General features: G+C 30.4%; 2 protein-coding genes across 2 annotated transcripts in view; both read left to right on the forward strand.

The window, feature by feature from the left end:
• The window catches only part of LOC131853861 (thrombospondin type-1 domain-containing protein 4-like), a 116,790-nt gene that overhangs the window by 14,068 nt on the left and 88,736 nt on the right, over positions 1-13,986 (forward strand). The window contains exon 2 of the mRNA XM_059204931.1: positions 1,521-1,835. Coding sequence (XP_059060914.1) covers positions 1,795-1,835 — 41 coding nt within the window. The 5' untranslated portion in view covers positions 1,521-1,794. The remainder of the gene's footprint in view (positions 1-1,520; positions 1,836-13,986) is intronic.
• LOC131853863 (proteasome subunit alpha type-4) overlaps positions 8,414-13,986 on the forward strand; it is a 182,936-nt gene continuing 177,363 nt past the window's right edge. Inside the window, exon 1 of the mRNA XM_059204934.1 lies at positions 8,414-8,424. The gene's annotated coding sequence lies outside the window, so the exon portion shown is untranslated. The remainder of the gene's footprint in view (positions 8,425-13,986) is intronic.

Raw genomic sequence — 13,986 nt, forward strand, 5'->3', positions numbered from 1 at the left:
TGCGCTAATGATTTGCGCTAAAGGAGCAATGAGCCTACATTGATAGGAGATTAGTTAACTCATCATGAACTCATGAGAACATAACTGCAGAGACCGCGTCGATGTCAACCTGTTAAAATGTCGGTAAAGGAGGCCATCTGTATCCATTACTAACAATTCCTCCTCACGTTAGAATATCAAACAAATTGATAAATTTCATAACTACATATTTAGTGTGAATATTTCTAGAATTAAAAATAAGTCAGAAAGTTATATGAACAATCTACAAAATTATAATTAATAAAGATGAAATTATGTAAACGTTTACTTGACCGAAATTTTAGGTGCAGATATTCATTGGTGCATGTGCAGTGTATTAAATAAACTGGTAATTTAAACTTAGGAGGATACTTTGAGTCGTCTTTAAAAAATAACAGAATGTAATTGAATTGTCAATTAAAGAAATCTGCTTTTTTAATATAAATAAATTATTAGACATTAATACATATAAAATGTTTGTACATTTTGTATAGTATTACATGCTGGTCCAAATCCTCACTAATTCGGGATTTCGTTATATATTATTTCAGCAGAGCAGTTTATCTAAATCGCTGTCTGCTCATCAAATATTCTTCTTTTAAGTTTATTAATATTTAATTTATAATGCAAGTTAGTAAATATTCTCCTTAGATCGTGTGGGAAACCGAGTACTTCAATTGAATAGAGGCACGATTTATAGGCTGAGTTATTTGTTTTACGTCAGAAATTGATCGATCATTGGCGGTTGTCGAGATTTTTTTCTATTTTTAAATCAGATCGTTCAACACGCGCTCACGTATTACAAGATTTCAATGTTCCTAACTAAGACGCTTGATATAGATACACGGGTTATTATTATATTGGAATTTGCTTTTTGTTTTAGTATCACGTAGGCCCTTAGAAATGTAGGAATTGACATTTTATCTTTTTGGGAAACCTCGGTGGAAACTTATTCTACAATCTGATGTGGCAATGCACATGGTAATGTCCCAATGTATAGCATAATCCCAGCCGATAGATTAGTACGATGGTAGGTATAATGTGCAATAATTATTAAAAACAGATTTTTTTTGGAAAAAGCAGAACAGAGAAGTGTAATATAATCTTCCTCAAGGGAGATACCAAGCAAGGTATCTTGACATTCTCAGTTCGTCTCTGAATTATATCATAAGGACCAAGTTAGGATTTGGGATTGTCATCAAAAGGCTGAGGATTACAAATATGTAAACATTGTAGGACTTTACATCACACATTTATTTTCTGGTTATACTTGATATAATGGAGAAATTAGTAATAAACATATATTCTGAGCCGTCTGAACATAATGTGTTTTTTATAGACGTGCTTACAACATGTCTGTGGTGGTTGTGTATCAGAATATTGTGTATCTCGCCTCCGGCATCATGCCTGTCCCATCTAAGTTATTGCAAGCGTTTATTATTCTCGTTATTTTTGCATTAAGTTTCCGATGTGAATAATTTACTAATTTCCTCTCTTTGCAGATCTTCGGCTGTTGTTTGGATAGTCAACTATGAAAATGAACTGCGATGGTGTAACATGAAGCTTGGAAAAATGTGCCTTAAATTTGAAACTGTTTATAAAAGTTCAATCAACTAATACGTATTTATTTGCCCATCAATAGTGATAAGTCAATGGTGTGACTAGTATGACTCAGTGTTCTTAATACATTGGACGTTTGTTTTTTTAGAAGTGATATTAGTTTTTGCGATCGTTGATCGTATACACGTGTGGGAAATCATATAGCTTCGCAACAACATGGTACTTCAAGGGCCCTTACTGTTTTTCATATCTATAATGTGAGTATGCCATATGTTTGTAGTCAAATATTTTCTTTTCTATTTTAGTTATGCCTACTATTGTGGCACACATAATTAGATTTAAATATTTTATAATGCATGTATCTACATATCAAGTAATATTATTAATTACATGTTAATATCCATCTGTAGAGTAACATAAATCTACACTTACACTCGTGTCACAAATCTATTAATCTACTCAAATTTTCACTCCTTGATTTTATGGTTACCCAACTAGCACGGCGAGTTCATGGAATGTTAAGAAGTCTGTCTCAAAATACTTTTTAATATTATCGTGAGTTTATTTCATTAAATGGGGTTATGACTTAACTGCACTTAGTAAAATTTAACATGTGCAGCATGGAGGAAGACTGTTGAAAGCCGTTTGCGTGGATACTTCACTTTTACCTAATTCAGTCGTCAACCAGCTTACTTCTAAGCTGTGTTTTGATTGTAGAGTACGATTAGGCAGCGAAATTACAGTATAAGAGGCATCTTAGTACTTTGGAATGGTTACCATTAAGAGGTGTTACAGGTTTTACATAATAATGCGAAATCCGTAGTTCTGTTCATGTATACCTATATAGGTGACGGTACTGCTTACCATCAGATGGACTGTCAGCTTGTTTGCATTTTCAGTTACATTAGAAAAACATATTATACACATAGGTATATTTTTAATTTAGTTGATCAATAAGAAAACAGATATCGCCAGATAAGTGGCGGAATATGTTTTCTTATTGATCATCTAAATTAAGTATAATCCCTAGTCGGAAATATCATAAACTACTAAATATTCCTGTATTAATAGTAAGTAGGCATTGTATCATAGCTTGCGTAAAATACGTGAGCACTACTAAATAGATCCAGTGCTGTCAACTACAGCCATAAGACACGGTATTTATGATTTATTTAATGGCTTTAATACTTATGATCAAAATATAACCATTATTTGATTGTAAATATTATTTATGCTCCCATAAGCTTTATCTAGAGATGTACAAATATTTATCTAGACAAATAAAATGGTAAGTTCTTTATTTCATACCGATTATTTCTGTTATTTAAATTAGGAAATTCTAGTAGTCTTCTTTAGTAAAAGAAAATATTGATTTACGGCTCATTTTAAATTTATTAAATAATTTTACATTTATTTTAATTGGAAGCCTGTGAGTGAAAGAATAGAATTTGTGAATGAATAGGTTTTTGTTGATGCTTACCGGAAGACGACATCAGATGCTGTATGTATGTATTTCTACTGCCGACTTTTTGCCAGATTTTTTATTATTAGAGGACAAAATAGAATACATAAACTTTAATAAACTAAATTTAAATTTAAGGATTTTATAATCCTCAATTTTTATTTCCACTTAATGTGAAGATTTTCAGATAGAACAAGAATAGAATGACTGAAAAATATTAAGTATAAAATGACGTTACTACATAAATAACATCATTCTAGAGATGTCAGTAATAGATATATTAGCAACAAAGGATACTGAAAATGCGAGTTACAACTCTCGTCACTTATAAATATTTTTAAATAAAGGGGTAAATTGTCACAATAAAATTGTGAACTCAGAGTTCTATATGTGGTGTTGCAATAAGAATAGAAGGCATCGGCACTCAGTTCTCTCCGCCTACCATCTAAAGCCTAAATTTTTGCCGAGAATATAGTAAACGACTTAAAAGTATATACTTTTTAAAGCGAATTCCCTACAAGGTTTCATTAATCAGTGCCTTCTTGACTAATTGTCCATAAAATACTTACTATAAGCCGATTAGCCCACCAGACTTTTTATGAAATCATCTGGGTACCCCTATCGCGGCTATGACAATCACCAAGCAGCTTGCTTTGTAAACTATGTTTCAATTAGTGGGCGAGACAGTGACACTACAAAGTACGGAGATGTGATATATTTGTATTAGTGCTCCGGAAAGATCACGCAGGAGGAAACGGTTACTATTTACTGTATAGTAGGACGACAGCATGTTTGATATTTCCTATATATAAAAAAAATGTTATTACTAACTGACTGATAGAAACTAACTGACATTATTCGATATATATCAAAATCATGATCCAATTGAATCTGTCCATTATGTATCGTTGAGCTATAATATTTTTCTAATGTCTAGGACATAACTTTGTATAATTCAAAATTCCAGAGAGACCGTTTGGCACCAAGTCATAAAAAAATAAAAATTTCACAATACTAAAAGTTATGACTGTTAATTAACACTTACTGTACATTGCATTCCTACAGGTTATGGAGTTGTGGACACAGCTTGTCTTGAATGTTAATAGAACTTAGACAGTGTTTTGTTTTATGATCTTTATATTCTTTGTATTAATGAGTGTAATTAGGTCCAGCTATTTCGGTTACGGTTATCAAACTGTCATATATTAAAGCTGTATTCATCCATATAGGGGAAGCCGATACTCATGAGCCATTAAAATAATATGTCAGGATAATGTACAGAGCGCCATCCAGCCCCAAGTGAAGTAGATCTTGTTATGGATACTAGACAACTGATTTAAATATATAGATCTTTTTTTGTAAATAAATACATAATACATAAAGAAAACAATAAGACCAAATCATACTTATATATAAAATGACCGTGCGAGGAATCGAAACCGCGACCATCGGAATTAAACCGCTAGACCACCGAGCCCGAAATTCCATACATGTGAAATTGTTATGGAGAAATTTACTGAAATTATTATTATATATATTATCATCTCCGCATCAGCGTTTCTTCGGAATAGTACGTCAGTAGCAGAATAAGACAATTTCAGAGGTTATTGAACCTTCAAAATATGTAATTGTGTTAACCATATTAATATGATTACTGATAGTAAATTATACAAGAGTGATTAAAATTATAGAAGCATAGTGTAGGATCTATAAAAGGCAGAAGAACTTCGAGCATTTGTGACGTCTATAAAGCTGTTAATTTAATTTAATTACATGCAGATATCCTTTCTGTTACAAGTCAGCAGGTAATCAATCACGAGAGTTTGATTTCCATGCTTATCATTAAAATACTCGATATAAATTTTTATCAAAGGATATAACAAGAATCTTACAATATATAATTTTTAACATTTGGAAATAACAATTGTAATATATATAAATATATGTAGTTTATTTATACGGAAATAAATAAATATACATATACTAGAACAATGAACCTAAAACTAAAAACCTTAAAAATATACTGTAATAACTAATTCGCTTATTTAAAAAAATAACTAAAAGAAATTAGTAAGTGCAATGTTTCCATAGCAGGTAATTTCGTGTCAATATACCAAGTACGTAAACCTACTTGTACAGACACACTAACAATATGTGTAAATAATGTTATCGATTCACACATTAAGAATAAGGTGCAAAATATCCTGTGTAAATAATTTAAAAATGATAATAATGAAATGGCGGGTTATCTATACCTATTTGGTTTTCTATATTTATCAGTAGGTATATATCTATTCGCATACGATATATATATATATATATATATATATATATATATATATATGTAGATATTTAATTATTTCAATTCCATATTTAAATCATATCTGTTACAAATTTTCAATATTTATTTTACATTCGACATTCGATTGGGAGAGGTCTCCTATGTCATGATGTCATATTTCAATGACATCATGACATAGGAGACCTCTTCCACTCCTTTTCACATAACATACCACTTTATCGAAGGAGGGGTAGGGGGTGATTGATGTGTGATGTAATTAAGTACTTTATGATTGGACCCCTTTGATAATGCGCCGAGATAGCCCTGACTACTTCTGTTTCTACGGTTAAAAAGCCTGTAAATTTATTTTACAATAAATCCAAACATTTCCATTTCTATGTATACACGTATACTATAGGGTCATGATCCTATTGCCCAACAAGTAGTTCACTGATTTTGTACCGATGTATTATGGTTTAAACTGAAGTAGTTTCCACTCTCAATATAACATTCCCATACAATTTTATCAGCGTTCTTTCGAAATGTTCAGTGTTTTAATTCCGCACACCATTAGTGTTAATCTAAATTGTGTAATGGCGTGGTCGATATTTATGAATGCATGGACGATCAGTGGGCGATCCAGATCCGACCGAGGCCTGAATTCTATGTCACCAGCAACTGGCCACTGTGTCCTAACTTTCGTGGTGAAATTTATAATAAGTTGTCAACGTATAATATTAGACTGCGTAAGACTTTAAATAATTACTGTGTTTAGTAATTATAAATATAATTACGAACTACTTACGTTTTAGATGACACTGAAGCCTATAATTCGGGAACTGTAGAAATTTGGAGAAAACTCTTTATTCATACATATTTACAACCATGAATAAAAATAATGTTTTTTATTCATAGACGTACACTAAATTAGTTCACGAAGTTGCAGCCTAATAATAGTATTTATACATTTATATGAATAGCGCGATCATCTGTTGTTTTTTCATTTAACGCAATTATAATAAATTCCACTTTGCTTTAAAAAAATATTATGAAGTACGCAGGTACTATTTCACAAGTTTTTCGGATGGTTCTAAATTAGACCTGATAATTACGGTATCCATAATCGTAAAATTGTTTATTTTAGTTAATTTTACCTGAATTGTAGTATTGTAAGAAATATACATTTTCTTTAGAATAATTTATTCAGTTTTATTAGTAATTTCGTTTCCAAAAGCAAATTATTCTATAAAAGTAAAGATCAAAAAGTGTCCAATAATATTATTTTACTACCTATCACAATAGAGTTCATAATAGAATAGTTCTTTATCCCGTAAGCATGTTAAAGTAAATATTAAAAAAAATATTATTATCATTATCATCTTACCCTTTCCGACTTACTCTACAAATCCAGCAGTTTGAATTATCAGTCAGTATCTCTCTCTATGCCTAGATACATTAATAGATTAAAGTAATCTACAATTCTTAAAACCAATTAGTAAATTGGTAGATACATGGTAGCTATTAACAATGCTTCATTTGACAATTACAGATGTACAAACCGTATCTGATCTGATCTATATTATAATGGTTAAATGTAATTGATTACGCTTCCTGTACATTTAAAATCTAGTACAATCAATTGTAACACATAGGTACACCTATGTGTCTGTTTTGTTGATTTTATCAGACGTTTTTTTATTCGAAGAATGAACACATGTAATGACAATGAATTAAGGCTTTCGAGTAATGGGTACGATTTTAATAATTAATAGAAATACAAGTAAAACATGTTTATTATGGTAATTTGTTAATAGGACTTTATTATCATGATATAGGAGGAGACTGCAACTTAAATACTAAATAAAACATAGTATAAATAGGTACATATAAAAATGCCACTTTATGATATTTCATTATTTTATTCTATGTATTGATAACCTTGTGATAATAATAAAATACTACAATTGGTCATCTATTTACTAATAGGTGGTGTTTACTCGTCAATCAGCAGTTTCTGTAAAAACTTCATAATCCAAAATCTGATCTCGAAATACATTTAAAATATTTATATGATCCTAATTTGACAGTGTACATATAGGAGAACGTCACTTGGTTTTGTTTACTTGGAACAGAGATACTCATATTTTACTGTTTATGTTTTTATTGCTTGCAAAATAGGTATCGATGATAAATAACTAAATATCACTTCATATTTTTTTATCTGTATAGTATCTATAATAGTATATTTATATTACACCAATTAACTTATATAGAACTAATTCAATAACAACGAAGTGTTATAATTTGTTACAAATGATACAGTCTAATAATTAATTAAATATAGAACTTATCAACGTATGTGGTCTTCAACCTTGTGTGAATTTAGGACAAATTCGACATAATTTAATACGGGCAAAAACGAGTATATATCAGTTTTTGAAAACAATCATGTGTAAAAAAACAATGTATAAATATAAAAACATGTAGGTACACATGGTTTGCGATGGCTATTAAAAACTTTTTAAAATGAAATGCATCACTTTGAGAATCGAACGTCGAATATAGTGCAGCAATTTTTGTTTATCTTTTATAAATTTAATTACACATATATCTTGGACATTCCACAGAATTGACAATAAAGACATAAGGATTATACAAAGGACCATACGTCTTGAATTTGATAATTATGCTCCTCTTATATTATAATTTATTAAGGTTATTAATTTTAAAAAAATATTTAAAGAAAAAAATATCAATTTATTGTTTTCATTAGTTACAAAACTGCTGTATAGAGATGTTTCTACTGTAGAAAGATAAGAGATAAATAACTTAGATTTGCATCAAGATAGAATAATTAACGTGAAGCCCTTACCTGGACACAGCACTTCCAGTATAACCGGAAACTACTGTTTTACGATACTAGAAATATCAAATATTTTGCACACTCGCTATTTCTTACTTGAACCAGCCCGCTTAGTTATTAGAAGTAATAAAGGAAATTGTATTTCCTGATTATCTCATTACTTAAAAAAGCGAAAAACAAGGAAGACGATCTTAGTTAATTGATTTTAATGGTAATTGCTTTTTTTTTATATTTTAAGTTATTGTTTCGAATATTGTCTATAATTTTACTGAAAACTGACTTCTCTATCAGAAATATCTATTAAAAATACTAAATATGGGTCTTAGTTCCAATCCATGTTATGTATTTTGAGTTTGATCTTGAGCTGGATGTCAGATAATAGTAGTAATAAATAACTTTTTCTTAAATACGTACATAATACAGTCAGACCATAAAAAAAGAGATGCCCATGAAAACAAGTGTATTGTGCAGGTATCGAACCCGGGAACATCGAAAGAAAGGTATATGTCCTTGTATGTCCATGTAGCTCGTTGAAGTTGAAATAGCTTATACATATGTTCATTCGTGCCACATTTGCATTCACAACTTCAACTTACTACCTTTTTAGTGGTAGCTTATTCACCATACTAAAACAATGGTATCAAGCAGTTTATGTTTAGCCCATGACATAGATGCTGCAGTTATACACCAAGAAACATTGCTATTATATAATAATATATTCGTAATTTTACTGTAATCATTTTCTTGCCTTCATCACAAGGTCTGTCAACATCTTTCACTGATCCCTATCGCTCGTCAAATCTCAGTTTACTGTCCTTTTATACATCTTTTACACCATTTATCCACGTATTACTATTAAATTATGTATTGAATGCATTGAATGAGATAATTTCATTGACATTAATATAACAATTAATTCACACTATAGATAACCAAATAAACTGTTTAAAAGCAAATTATTCATTATCTTTGATAAATCGGTGGTCATTAAAATGTTCGTATCCGTCGCTGTCATGCGCAGGCGCAGAGACGGGCGCCGGCCGACTGAATAGGTGATAAAATTATTAATTATAATTATTAAAGTTAAGCGTAAGAGTTGATTAATAGCTCTACGATAACACAACGAGTTAACTCGGACCGTGCTCGGACAATGGTATGGAAAAGATAACAATTTGTTATTGCATTTTTCTAAAATGTCAAGTCATATTCATAACAGATAAGTATTATAATTCATCTGTACGCATGTTTGTCACCTAACTTCTCCCAAACTATGTGTGAAAATTTCAATGGGTTCCTGGATAGTTTGTAAATATAGTTCGACACGGTAGGTGACTCTGTTTTTTGGGATAGGATGATGTCTCTTGGGCGCGCTAGGATAAAATAAAGTTAAAAGGATTATACAATAATCATTTACTATTGTCATAAATTTCAATAATTTTAGTTACTATTTCGTTACTTTACGAATAAAATATTAGTATACATTATTTATTTTGTTCGAAATGTCAAATTTAACAGTATGCATTTTAGTCTTTCACTCCTAAATTTTACAAAGATATAAAGGATTACAACGTCAAATATCAGAGTTTTATTACGTAAATAACTTGCTTAGTAGTTGGTTATCTGTTGTATGAATCCATCTCTCAAAGTCGGAAGAAGATAATAGTGTTAATTTCGTAAACGCCAGTTGGCTAATAGCTCACAGAGGATACAGTGTATGTCTGTATGTATTTTCTTATTTCTTCCATACATTCCAATGGGATACAATAACATCAATGCGAGTGATGACTTTATTACTCATTAAAACACCAGAGTTTTTTTATATACATCTGATGTTAGCTGTATAAGTTCCTTTATTATTAAAGTAAGTATTAGTTATCTGTCCTGTGACTTTGTGTAATTAAAGGATTAATTATATTAGTCCAGGTTATGGTACAACAATTTTAACATTAATATTAGTAGTAATTTGCTTTTGTTTCTGTGATTAGAATGGCAAACAAACTGGTCATTCACTTGATCTTAATAATTATTTGTTATTTTCCACTTAAAAATTACTAACAAATTTTAATGATACTATATAATAATATAGGTCATATATCAAAAGAACACATAAGCTATAAATATGCGGGTGAAACCGCGGGCACAGCTAGGTGACTGGTAAGACACACACATTATACTGGAGTTCTCACGAGAACGAATTTGTATAAACTACCTCAATTAATTTTACATTTGAATTTGTTGTCTAGCTAAGACATTAAAATTTAAATTCAATATTTACTATTTCCCTAGCAAATTTAGACATATGAATGGACCTCTCGGTTACAACAGAATTAAGTATATGTACTTTAAAAAATAATATCAGCTTTGGACATTAATCATTAGGATTTAACCTTACTGGCTACTTACATAACTATCAAACAAATGACAAAAGCATGAAACACGCATATTATTGGCTTTTAACATTTAAACAAGGAACAAATGAAATAAAATTTGATTAGCTACGGTTTTGCGAGTGCATGTTGCGTTTACAAAGCCCCAGTTTTATTTACGACTTTAACCGGTAGTTAATATATTTAATTATGTATGTGCGTGGTTTTAGGACAAATGACATAATTTTCAATCGATTTAAGAAAGAAGAAGGCGTCAATTATAAATAATTTTAGCTTGTACAAGCAGACAGAAATCAGTCAGAAAAACAGTAAATTTGTAGAAAATCTAAATGTGTTCTACTTCACTTCTAACATCCCTCTCACTGTGTTTTAAACATCTTTTTTCTATGTACAGTAATTTGACCTCTACTGTATAATAACGGTAGAGGTCAAATTTTTATGTGTGTAGATTATAGATTCTATATTATAATAATGTACAGATTCTATTTTAATTATTCGTTTTTTCATCGACTTGCTTTAACCCGAGTCATATGTAGATCGTATAATAATGTCATCTCAATTGAAGTTAGTTTTTATTTGATATATTTTAGGTGATTTGTATTTAATTTTATTGAGTGTTTAATGTGTATTATCAGCTATTTACTTAAAAAATTGTTGAGTAGGTACATTATGCAGTTTGAGGAAGTTGAATTTTGTACTTTATGCAAAGATATAAAGCGTGTATTTTATTTTGTTCTGTTACATTCGTGATTTCATGCTGTGACATTATAACTACCACCTCATGCAAATCATTTGTGCAATAACAATAAAAATTTGTAATAATCTAGTCGTAATGTCAGTTCCGCACTAATATTTCTTATACCGCGGTGGGTGGCCCAATTCATTCATTTTTTATTAGCAATAAGATATTTTACTGGTAGAGGTTTAAGCAGGTAAACCATATCAACCTCTAAACTATGAGGTAGTAAGGGATTGTCAGTAATGCGAACCAGTGACACTATTGCTAGCAATGTCATGTCAGGTTGAGCTTCACGCAGACCTCGTGGAAACAATCGTGGTTAATTCGCCATGTTGATGGGCTAACTGACCTGATTTAATACTTGTCCTATATTTTATACCACTGGTCCCGCGGTAGTGTATACCGTTATCACAGGTATAAATTAAATATAAGTTTATTTCATATAATATATAAAATGTATTCGCTAAGAAAAATATTTGAACTAAACTACACCATGCTAACAAACAGATTTGCACGCATAGGTTGTAATATTGAAATAGCCGTTTTTTACTACATGCATTTGAATATAAATACGGTACATATACCAAAATATTTTTTTTTACATTTTTTGTCTGTCTGTCTGTCTGTTTGTTCCGGCTAATCTCTGAAATGGCTGAACCGATTTTGACGGGAGTTTTATGCAGGCAGGTAGCTGATGTAATAAGGAGTACCTTAGGTTACTTTTATTTTGGAAAAAATCTTTTATTTTAGAAAAAGAAATTTAAATTCACGCGGATGAAGTCGCGGGAACAGCTAGCTAGCTACTTAATAATATATCTCTACAAAATTTATAAGGCGATAAGGAAGAATCGTTGTTCATACATTTTGATGTGCAAGAATAGAATTGAACAATTGCACGTATTGATATACGCAATTAGAGTAATTGAACGTGCGAAGCGAGATATTTTATTAACCTTAATGTGATACGACTTTCTTATTGGTTTAAATAGTAGACTATACGAGATTATATTCAATTTTGGCATTACCCGTCGTATTTTCATCGTCGTCCATCGCTGTCTCGTCTCGATTAGCTGACAGCATAATCCATAAGCTTATGTTAATGTACACATAATATATTTTTTTCTATAACGTGACAGTTTTAAGACTAGTGTGTCGTTATATATGTCAAAAAGTATTGTCCAATTGCTCAATAAGAGAACATGAAAATGCTTTCACGTCATCTTCATAAATATTCTTTTGGCTAATACATTTGTGTTACAAAGGTTTAATTTTATTTAAGGTTTTGTATTTATTTTATTTAGAAAGGCCTTCAAGTATTAAATATTATATATTTTAAAGGTTTTACTTTACTTTAGTAGAAGGTGACTAAGACATAAAAAAGACCAAACAATCAATTGGCTACACTTCGGGTTACACTTTTTAAATAACTATCACATAAATGGAAATTGATAGATTCCATTGTTTTTTTTTTATTCCTTCTGTTTATAACAGGAATTACTGTGTAAATAAGAAATTTGCTAATATTGTACTAATTTCAACTGATTATTTTAATTTTAAATGCGTTTTTATTTACCACTAGCTGTACCCGCGACTTCGTCCGCGTGGAATTTAACTTTATTATTCTAAAATAAAACATTTTTTCTAAAATAAAAATAGCCTAAGTTACTCCTTATTATATTAGCTACCTATCAAAAAAGTCCCGTCAAAATCGGTCCAGCCATTTCAGAGATTAGCCGGAACAAACAGACGGACAAAAATTGTAAAAAATGTAATTTTGGTGTATGCATGTAGTAAAAGGCGGTTATTTCAATATTACAAACAGACAGTCCAATTTTATTTATATGTATAGATGTATAGATTGCGAAAAAAATTATACAGAATCAATTCTATCAATGTCACAAGGTACAATGTCAAATCGTTAATCAGTAAATTGAATTAATTCATATGCAAAGAGAAAATACTAAATAAATATTTTAAAACATACTAAATTTAATAAAAACTGTGCGGGCGATGACATGTCAACTAGATGGTAATATAAGTTCAATGGCATTAGATTTTTTTATAGATCTCAAGTGCCCACTTGGCACGGTATATAAAGTTAGCAAATATTTGAACAAATGACTCAATGTTATCCTACCTACATTGTTATTTTTACATTATTGTAAATCATTATAAAGTTTGTGTATGACAAATATGTAATTCTATATTATGACACTTTTGTTATATAGCAGCAAGTAGTAGTTTTAACTTACAGTTTTTTATATTGTCTGCGTCCTTTTTACCTCAGTCACACGGCCTTTCTCAGTCGCCAAGCAGTTTTCTTTATACAATGTCTTTCGGTTGAATGGCACGAGAGTTCAGATCAGAGAGTACAGCAGTGCAAGTATTGGATAATGGGTGTGATAAAGTGCTTCGGAATGGCAACACATGAGTGGTATCACGGGCATGATTTCCGTAGTACTGTACGTGTATATTAGGCGAAGGTTACCAATTACTATTAGATGGGTGGTCAGCTTTTTTGCAATACTCTTTATTGCATGCTTACAGTGCTATATGCTATTTAAAATAGAGAAAGGTTAATACGTCTGGCAATGACAGAATGTCTTTTTTCTGGTAAAATAAATTACTTTGGTGAGTAATTTATTTTACCAGAAAAAAGATGTATATGACTCAACT

This window comes from Achroia grisella, unplaced genomic scaffold, assembly GCF_030625045.1.
Source record: "Achroia grisella isolate CSIRO2021 unplaced genomic scaffold, CSIRO_AGI_Agris_v1 utg906, whole genome shotgun sequence".
In the NCBI taxonomy this organism is placed as follows: Eukaryota; Metazoa; Arthropoda; class Insecta; order Lepidoptera; family Pyralidae; genus Achroia; species Achroia grisella.